Source organism: Oncorhynchus tshawytscha, linkage group LG13, assembly GCF_018296145.1.
Source record: "Oncorhynchus tshawytscha isolate Ot180627B linkage group LG13, Otsh_v2.0, whole genome shotgun sequence".
Classification (NCBI taxonomy): Eukaryota; Metazoa; Chordata; class Actinopteri; order Salmoniformes; family Salmonidae; genus Oncorhynchus; species Oncorhynchus tshawytscha.
Genome location: NC_056441.1, coordinates 84,295,051 through 84,304,576, shown reverse-complemented (window position 1 = coordinate 84,304,576; position 9,526 = coordinate 84,295,051). Strand labels below are relative to the sequence as shown.

Genomic DNA, 9,526 nt, shown 5'->3' with positions numbered 1-9,526 from the left:
GATTGGAGCATTTTAAATTAATGACATACAGGTTGTCCAATGATTCTTGCAGAATAGGCTATAACTTATAATGGCCTCATGAGCTTAGTTCAGCTGTTATACCCAATCAGAGGCCATAATATTGTTTTACTCCATTGTTTGTTTGTAAACAAGGTAAATGTCAACAATCAATTAATCAAATTATTGGGAAAAAAGTTTGATTTTTGGGAAAACAAGCTGCCCTTGAAGTATTCTTGATATGTTTGTCAAAAGAGCAATCAGGGTCCAGAGTAACGCTGCGGTCCTTCTGTTTTGTTTGAGACGACTGTACAACTATCAAGATTAATTGTCAGATCAAACAGCAGATCATTTGATCTCATGGATGGTCAGTCCCTGCAGCCATGGCTTTGTCTATGAATTTGAGGTGTTACATTTCTCCATCCCCGAGTTGTTAATTAAAATGTTTTTGATGTTTATCAAATCCCGGATTGCCCCTTTAATTGCTGCGGTTAGGTTGTTATGTGATAGTGTGGCGTGATGGCTTTTCTCTCTCTCTCTCTGTGTGTGTTTTAGTGCTGAGTGCTCTCACCTGCTATGAACAAAGCCAAGGTGAGTCCCATTCTTCTCTCCACACCAGTAGACAACATGAAGATGCACACCAGTAGACACCATGAAGACGCACACCAGTAGACACCATGAAGACGCACACCAGTAGACACCATGAAGACGCACACCAGTAGACACCATGAAGACGCACACCAGTAGACACCATGAAGACGCACACCAGTAGACACCATGAAGACGCACACCAGTAGACACCATGAAGACGCACACCAGTAGACACCATGAAGACGCACACCAGTAGACACCATGAAGACGCACACCAGTAGACACCATGAAGACGCACACCAGTAGACACCATGAAGACGCACACCAGTAGACACCATGAAGACGCACACCAGTAGACACCATGAAGACGCACACCAGTAGACACCATGAAGACGCACACCAGTAGCATTTCCTATTTACTTCTGGACATAGTTTTTTCTCTCTCTCATGACGACACAAAGACATTTGGTCACTAAAAATAAATCTAAAATACTATTGAACTGTATTTTTATCAGAATACATTCTGACTATAACATGATCATTTAAACAATGAACTATAAATAACATTTAAGTGCATTTTATTTGTGAGCTCACATGTAGTTACTCAATGTGTTCAGTTAGTTTTCTGGTTTGATTAATGATAACTGTTTTGTGTGTTGTAAAGTAAGACTGTTTGTGTTACATTGATGCTTATTTTCTCTGTTCGTCCAGAGCCGCCCAGAGCTGTTTTAACTCTGCAGCCTAAACGGACACCGACGGCGATATACCAAGGAGAGACCGTCACCCTCCGATGTGACATACAGGACGACGGAGTCACTGACTGGGAGTACCGGTGGTACAGAGGTCTTAACGGCCTCGTTTCCTCCTCTAGTCAGAATGAATACAGTCTCGGTCCTGTTGAACCGTCTGATAATGGCGTCTACAGCTGTATGGGAGTACGGAGGAGTAACTCCCAGAAGTCCAGCATCAGTGATGACGTCACACTAACCGTGTCATGTGAGTGTGTATGTCTGCGTTGTTGAGAGAGAAGTGGCGAGGTAATATTAGATGTAGTGTCAGAACATGAGAATGGCTTCATAAAGTGACTTCAATATGAATGTTTGGTGACTATTCAAGTATAAATTATATATTTTTTAAAACTGTAACAGATCACTGTGGTACAAATGATCTCCCCTCCACTTCAGGGATGGTTTCTCCTCACCTGACCATGTCTCCTTCATGGTGGGCGAATGCTGGAGACTCAGTAACGCTGAGCTGTGAGGTTGGAGATTCGTATACAGGCTGGAGGTTCTCCTGGTACAAGGCTGTACCCTACAGGGAAGGGTTCCCCTCTTATCCAGACAAGGACTTCTTTCCAGAGCTGCTACCGGACAGTGACGGAGCGGCTGGAGGCTCCTACTCTCTCAGCCTGGTTGGTCTGAGTCACAGAGAGAGATATGTGTGTAGAGCTGAGAGAGGAGACCCAGTCTATTACACACACTTCAGTGAACTCCAGTTTCTCTGGGTAGAAGGTGAGTCACTCTTTCTCTGTGTCACAGTCTGCACCCTGACCTCAGTCTCATCTCTCTCTCTCTCTCTGTATTTCTGTGTGTTTCAGGTCAGTCTCCTTCAGCCTCTCTGACTGTCAGTCCCAACAGAGTTCAGTTTTTTTACAATGAGTCTGTCTCGCTGGGCTGTGCTGTGCAGGGGGACTCTAATAGATGGAGAGTGAAGAGGTACTTACGATGGGAAGAACCCAAAGTATTGGAGTGTCCTACTGACTGGGGATCAGTGACAGGATCCACGTGCATCTTCACAACTACAGATGTCTGGTCAGACACTGGCGTGTACTGGTGCGAGTCTGAGTCAGGAGAGTACAGTAATGCCGTCAACATCACAGTGACCCTTAGTAAGTCTAACCCTTTAATAAGATGAATTATAACCCAGCATCCACCAATGATATGGTGACGAGTTGTTTCTTCAGTCTGATAGACTGTAACTGTACTGTACTGTGATTGGTGCTGTACAGAGGGTGTGGCCCTGGAAAGCCCTGCTCTTCCTGTGACTGAGGGAGATTCTGTGACTCTCCGCTGCAGATATCAGGGGTCCCCATCAAACCTCAGTGCCGAGTTTCATAAATGGATGGACAATGGCTACCTCACTAAGACTGAGCTAACAGGAGAGATGACCATCCCTGCAGCAACACAGTCAGATGAAGGATGGTACCGGTGTAAACAACTAGACCAGGGAGAATCACATGGGAGCTGGGTGTCTGTGAGAGGTGAGAGATAAATGCACCTTTAGTGTTTGTATGTTATTTCTAAGGGGTGTGTCTGTATACACAGTGTGTCAGTTTGTATGACCAGTAGATCTCAATTCCTCATCTCTCTATTCTCTCGCTCTCCTCCATCCATCGCTCTCTATCCTCTCGCCCTCTATCCTCTCGCCCTCTATCCTCTCGCCCTCTATCCTCTCGCCCTCTATCCTCTCGCTCTCTATCCTCTCGCTCTCTATCCTCTCGCTCTCTATCCTCTCGCTCTCTATCCTCTCGCTCTCTATCCTCTCGCTCTCTATCCTCTCGCTCTCTATCCTCTCGCTCTCTATCCTCTCCCTCTATCCTCTCGCCCTCTATCCTCTCGCCCTCTATCCTCTCGCCCTCTATCCTCTCGCCCTCTATCCTCTCGCCCTCTATCCTCTCGCCCTCTATCCTCTCGCCCTCTATCCTCTCGCCCTCTATCCTCTCGCCCTCTATCCTCTCGCCCTCTATCCTCTCGCCCTCTATCCTCTCGCTCTCTATCCTCTCGCTCTCTATCCTCTCGCTCTCTATCCTCTCGCTCTCTATCCTCTCGCTCTCTATCCTCTCGCCCTCTATCCTCTCGCCCTCTATCCTCTCGCCCTCTATCCTCTCGCCCTCTATCCTCTCGCCCTCTATCCTCTCGCCCTCTATCCTCTCGCCCTCTATCCTCTCGCCCTCTATCCTCTCGCCCTCTATCCTCTCGCCCTCTATCCTCTCGCCCTCTATCCTCTCGCCCTCTATCCTCTCGCCCTCTATCCTCTCGCCCTCTATCCTCTCGCCCTCTATCCTCTCGCCCTCTATCCTCTCGCCCTCTATCCTCTCGCCCTCTATCCTCTCGCCCTCTATCCTCTCGCTCTCTATCCTCTCGCTCTCTATCTCTCGCCCTCTATCCTCTCGCCCTCCTCCATCCATCGCCCTCCATCCTCTCGCCCTCCATCCTCTCGCCCTCCATCCTCTCGCCCTCCATCCTCTCGCCCTCTATCCTCTCGCCCGCTATCCTCTCGCCCGCTATCCTCTCGCCCGCTATCCTCTCGCCCGCTATCCTCTCGCCCGCTATCCTCTCGCTCTCTATCCTCTCGCTCTCTATCCTCTCGCTCTCTATCCTCTCGCTCTCTATCCTCTCGCTCTCTATCCTCTCGCTCTCTATCCTCTCGCTCTCTATCCTCTCGCTCTCCTCCATCCATCGCCCTCTATCCTCTCGCCCTCTATCCTCTCGCCCTCTATCCTCTCGCCCGCTATCCTCTCGCCCGCTATCCTCTCGCCCGCTATCCTCTCGCCCGCTATCCTCTCGCCCGCTATCCTCTCGCTCTCTATCCTCTCGCTCTCCTCCATCCATCGCTCTCTATCCTCTCGCCCTCTATCCTCTCGCCCTCTATCCTCTCGCCCTCTATCCTCTCGCCCTCTATCCTCTCGCTCTCTATCCTCTCGCTCTCTATCCTCTCGCTCTCTATCCTCTCGCTCTCTATCCTCTCGCTCTCTATCCTCTCGCTCTCTATCCTCTCGCTCTCTATCTCTCGCTCTCTATCCTCTCGCTCTCTATCCTCTCGCTCTCTATCCTCTCGCCCTCTATCCTCTCGCCCTCTATCCTCTCGCCCTCTATCCTCTCGCCCTCTATCCTCTCGCTATCCTCTATCCTCTCGCCCTCTATCCTCTCGCCCTCTATCCTCTCGCCCTCTATCCTCTCGCCCTCTATCCTCTCGCTCTCCTCCATCCATCGCCCTCCTCCATCCATCGCCCTCTATCCTCTCGCCCTCTATCCTCTCGCCCTCTATCCTCTCGCCCTCTATCCTCTCGCCCTCTATCCTCTCGCCCTCTATCCTCTCGCCCTCTATCCTCTCGCCCTCTATCCTCTCGCTATCCTCTCGCTCCTCTATCCTCTCGCCCTCTATCCTCTCGCCCTCTATCCTCTCGCTCTCCTCCATCCATCGCCCTCTATCCTCTCGCTCTCTATCCTCTCGCTCTCTATCCTCTCGCTCTCTATCCTCTCGCCCTCTATCCTCTCGCCCTCTATCCTCTCGCCCTCTATCCTCTCGCCCTCCTCCATCCATCGCCCTCCTCCATCCATCGCCCTCTATCCTCTCGCCCTCTATCCTCTCGCCCTCTATCCTCTCGCCCTCTATCCTCTCGCCCTCTATCCTCTCGCCCTCTATCCTCTCGCCCTCTATCCTCTCGCTCTCTATCCTCTCGCTCTCTATCCTCTCGCTCTCTATCCTCTCGCTCTCCTCCATCCATCGCTCTCTATCCTCTCGCTCTCCTCCATCCATCGCTCTCTATCCTCTCGCCCTCTATCCTCTCGCCCTCTATCCTCTCGCTCTCCTCCATCCATCGCCCTCTATCCTCTCGCCCTCTATCCTCTCGCCCTCTATCCTCTCGTCCTCTCGCTCTCCTCCATCCATCGCCCTCTATCCTCTCGCCCTCTATCCTCTCGCCCTCTATCCTCTCGCCCTCTATCCTCTCGCCCTCTATCCTCTCGCCCTCTATCCTCTCGCCCTCTATCCTCTCGCTCTCCTCCATCCATCGCCCTCTATCCTCTCGCTCTCTATCCTCTCGCTCTCCTCCATCCATCGCCCTCTATCCTCTCGCCCTCTATCCTCTCGCCCTCTATCCTCTCGCCCTCTATCCTCTCGCTCTCCTCCATCCATCGCCCTCTATCCTCTCGCCCTCTATCCTCTCGCTCTCTATCCTCTCGCTCTCCTCCATCCATCGCCCTCTATCCTCTCGCCCTCTATCCTCTCGCCCTCTATCCTCTCGCCCTCTATCCTCTCGCCCTCTATCCTCTCGCTCTCCTCCATCCATCGCCCTCTATCCTCTCGCTCTCCTCCATCCTCTCGCTCTCCTCCATCCATCGCCCTCTATCCTCTCGCCCTCTATCCTCTCGCCCTCTATCCTCTCGCCCTCTATCCTCTCGCCCTCTATCCTCTCGCCCTCTATCCTCTCGCCCTCTATCCTCTCGCCCTCTATCCTCTCGCCCTCTATCCTCTCGCCCTCTATCCTCTCGCCCTCTATCCTCTCGCTCTCCTCCATCCTCTCCTCTCGCCCTCTCCTCTCGCCCTCTATCCTCTCGCTCTCCTCCATCCATCGCCCTCTATCCTCTCGCTCTCCTCCATCCATCGCCCTCTATCCTCTCGCTCTCCTCCATCCATCGCTCTCTATCCTCTCGCTCTCCTCCATCCATCGCTCTCTATCCTCTCGCTCTCCTCCATCCATCTCTCGCTCTCCTCCATCCATCGCTCTCTATCCTCTCGCTCTCCTCCATCCATCGCTCTCTATCCTCTCGCTCTCTATCCTCTCGCCCTCTATCCTCTCGCTCTCCTCCATCCATCGCCCTCTATCCTCTCGCTCTCCTCCATCCATCGCTCTCTATCCTCTCGCTCTCCTCCATCCATCGCTCTCTATCCTCTCGCTCTCCTCCATCCATCGCTCTCTATCCTCTCGCTCTCTATCCTCTCGCTCTCCTCCATCCATCGCCCTCTATCCTCTCGCTCTCCTCCATCCATCGCCCTCTATCCTCTCGCTCTCCTCCATCCATCGCTCTCTATCCTCTCGCTCTCCTCCATCCATCGCTCTCTATCCTCTCGCTCTCCTCCATCCATCGCTCTCTATCCTCTCGCTCTCCTCCATCCATCGCTCTCTATCCTCTCGCTCTCCTCCATCCATCGCTCTCTATCCTCTCGCTCTCCTCCATCCATCGCCCTCTATCCTCTCGCTCTCCTCCATCCATCGCTCTCTCGCTCTCTAGCTCCAGACCCAGTGTGGTCCATCTCTTTGCTCATTCTGCTGTGTAGTTTACTGGTGGTTTCTATCTTCCTGCTGGTGACCATTGCACTGGTGGTGAAATGCTGTAAGGCCAAAGGTAAGAACCCCTAACCAGTACAGAGGTATCCCCTGTACCCACAGCGTGCAGAGGTATCCCCTGTACCCACAGCGTGCAGAGGTATCCCCTGTACCCACAGCGTGCAGAGGTATCCCCTGTACCCACAGACACTCCATCTCAGGCTGCTTTAATTATTGTCTAAAACTTAACTACGCCACGTACATTAGTTACTATGTTGAACAGATTATTGATATTTGAGTCATTTAGCAGACGCTCTTATCCGGAGCGACTACAGGAGCAATTAGTGTTAAGTGCCTTGCTCAAAGGCACATCGACATTTTTCATCAAATTGGCTCATGGATTTGTTTTGGGCCCAACGCTCTTAAACACTACACTACTACTTCATATCTGTTACCTGGGTCCATACCATTCATTCCTCATGGTTTATTTCTGTGTTCAGCAGCTCGATCAAGAGACAAGAGAAATGACAGAAACACCACTGACCAAGGCATCAGTATTGAATTACCATGAGAGATGGGGGGGGGGGGCTGACCAAGTGATTTGTAATTAACATGAGACGAAGCTGCGCTTCCATCGTCACCTACATGTGTTCAATATATATGTTCGAGCTTTGAGTAAGACATTTTATTTTTATTTTTTATAAATTAATGTGGACATGCAGTATTTGATTGATTTTCAATGACCGAGAGAGATGTGAAATGAAGGGTAGACACAGTAGGGCTCGGTGCCAGCATTCGTACCCACCCAGCATGGGAATATGCTGTGATGGTAACCAGGAAGATGGTAACCAGGAAGACTTCAAGAAGACCACTGTATTCCCTCGCCCTTGTAGGTTTTCAACTTTTGTCATTTTTTTAATGGACAAAAACTAAATAAAATGCATCTGGTAGAAGTATATTCATCCACAACCACATTTATTTTACATTTATCTTAAATGCGTTTTTGTGAATTTGATGAGATTAGCTTGAGGCCCATTCAGTACACATGGACATGATTGGACAGTAAAGGGGAAGTTACTTTCACACTGGATTGGTTATGTGCCACAAAGCCACCCTCAGCCACACTTAACACCTTTTCTATTATTTTTAGTCCTTTTTTTAAAATTTTCTTATTTTTAAATTTAATTGATTGGTTTCTTTTACTAAATATTCAGGCTGTAGGTCTTTCCATGATACCATAACATTAGGCCTGCAAAACTGTAAAATGTTGTAAATCTATTTGTCTTAAATATCAGTCTAAATGGATTGGCAACTTTTCTTGGTTTTAATGTACATTTGTTTTAGAGTGACAGGAGCTGTGGAATTTAATGTTAAATAGATATACTTTATTTGATGTTTTTGCCAATAAAATATATTTTCAGTCTGACTTTGCTTGACTGTCACATGAGAGGAACTTGTATACTATTGTTAGGTACTGATAAGATTGTAAAATCGTATAGTGTTCAGTTGGCTGAAATGTTTTAGTCTGTCTATTGCACATTGGTGTGTGAACAACGATTCATGTTGATAAGTATTATTGATTATGATTCCTCTTTGTTCCACTGAGAGACTGACACGTTAAAGTCCTTCTTGGAATCTTTCTACAACTATATTAGTCATGCAGTAGAGGTCAGTATTGTATAAACAAACCAAAAGAGGGGTGTGTTAACAGTTTGGGGTCGTGTGGGTTACGGGGAGTGGGGTTGGTTAATACGCCGATAAATTACAATATCCATCTGGACCTTTGCCACCTAGGAGATTGAGTGATTGGACCTTCTGAAATAGTACTTGAGTACCCCTGGCCTAGCCCAATAATGGACGAGAGTAGCCTAATGTTACTCCATAGTCAGAGGACCTTGTGTCTCAAAGTGAATTGGCTCTGGAAGCTGAAACAGCCAAATAGTCAGTGGTGTAAAAATACCCAAAACAACTACTTAGAATGTATCAAGTACTTTACTATTTTATATTTTTGACAACTTTGAGTTTTACTTCACTGCACTCCTAAAGAAAATAATGTACTTTTTACTCCATACATACTCCATACTCCATCCATTATCCCCTGACACTTGAAAGTACAAAGTTGCATTTTGAAAGCTTAGTAGGACAGTAACATGGTCTAATTCACACACTTATTAAGAGAACATCCCTGGTCATCCCTACTGCCTCTGATCTGAAGGACTCACTAAACAGAGAATATCCCTGGTCATCCCTACTGCCTCTGATCTGGAGGACTCACTAAACAGAGTATCCCTGGTCATCCCTACTGCCTCTGATCTGGAGGACTCACTAAACAGAGAATATCCCTGGTCATCCCTACTGCCTCTGATCTGGAGGACTCACTAAACAGAGAACATCCCTGGTCATCCCTACTGCCTCTGATCTGGAGGACTCACTAAACAGAGAATATCCCTGGTCATCCCTACTGCCTCTGATCTGACAGACTCACTAAACAGAGAATATCCCTGGACATCCCTACTCCCTCTGATCTGGCAGACTCACTAAACAGAGAATATCCCTGGTCATCCCTACTGCCTCTGATCTGGAGGACTCACTAAACAGAGAATATCCCTGGTCATCCCTACTGCCTCTGATCTGACAGACTCACTAAACAGAGAATATCCCTGGACATCCCTACTCCCTCTGATCTGGCAGACTCACTAAACAGAGAATATCCCTGGTCATCCCTACTGCCTCTGATCTGACAGACTCACTAAACAGAGAATATCCCTGGTCATCCCTACTGCCTCTGATCTGGAGGACTCACTAAACAGAGAACATCCCTGGTCATCCCTACTCCCTCTGATCTGGAGGACTCACTAAACAGAGAATATCCCTGGTCATCCCTACTGC

The 9,526-nt window shown here is 49.0% G+C and overlaps 1 protein-coding gene across 2 annotated transcripts in view; it reads left to right on the top strand.

Moving 5' to 3' along the window:
- The window catches only part of LOC112239246 (Fc receptor-like protein 3), an 8,562-nt gene extending 499 nt beyond the window's left edge, over window positions 1–8,063 (top strand). Inside the window, exons 2-8 of one of the 2 annotated variants that reach the window (XM_042296444.1) lie at window positions 553–588; window positions 1,300–1,584; window positions 1,773–2,099; window positions 2,186–2,476; window positions 2,597–2,848; window positions 6,603–6,716; window positions 7,141–8,063. In XM_042296444.1, the coding sequence (XP_042152378.1) occupies window positions 553–588; window positions 1,300–1,584; window positions 1,773–2,099; window positions 2,186–2,476; window positions 2,597–2,848; window positions 6,603–6,716; window positions 7,141–7,208 (1,373 nt within the window). In that variant the 3' untranslated portion in view covers window positions 7,209–8,063. Of the gene's footprint in view, window positions 1–552; window positions 589–1,299; window positions 1,585–1,772; window positions 2,100–2,185; window positions 2,477–2,596; window positions 2,849–6,602; window positions 6,717–7,137 lie in introns of both variants that reach the window. The other variant, XM_042296443.1, reaches the window with a different exon arrangement.
- Window positions 8,064–9,526: the final 1,463 nt, after the last annotated feature.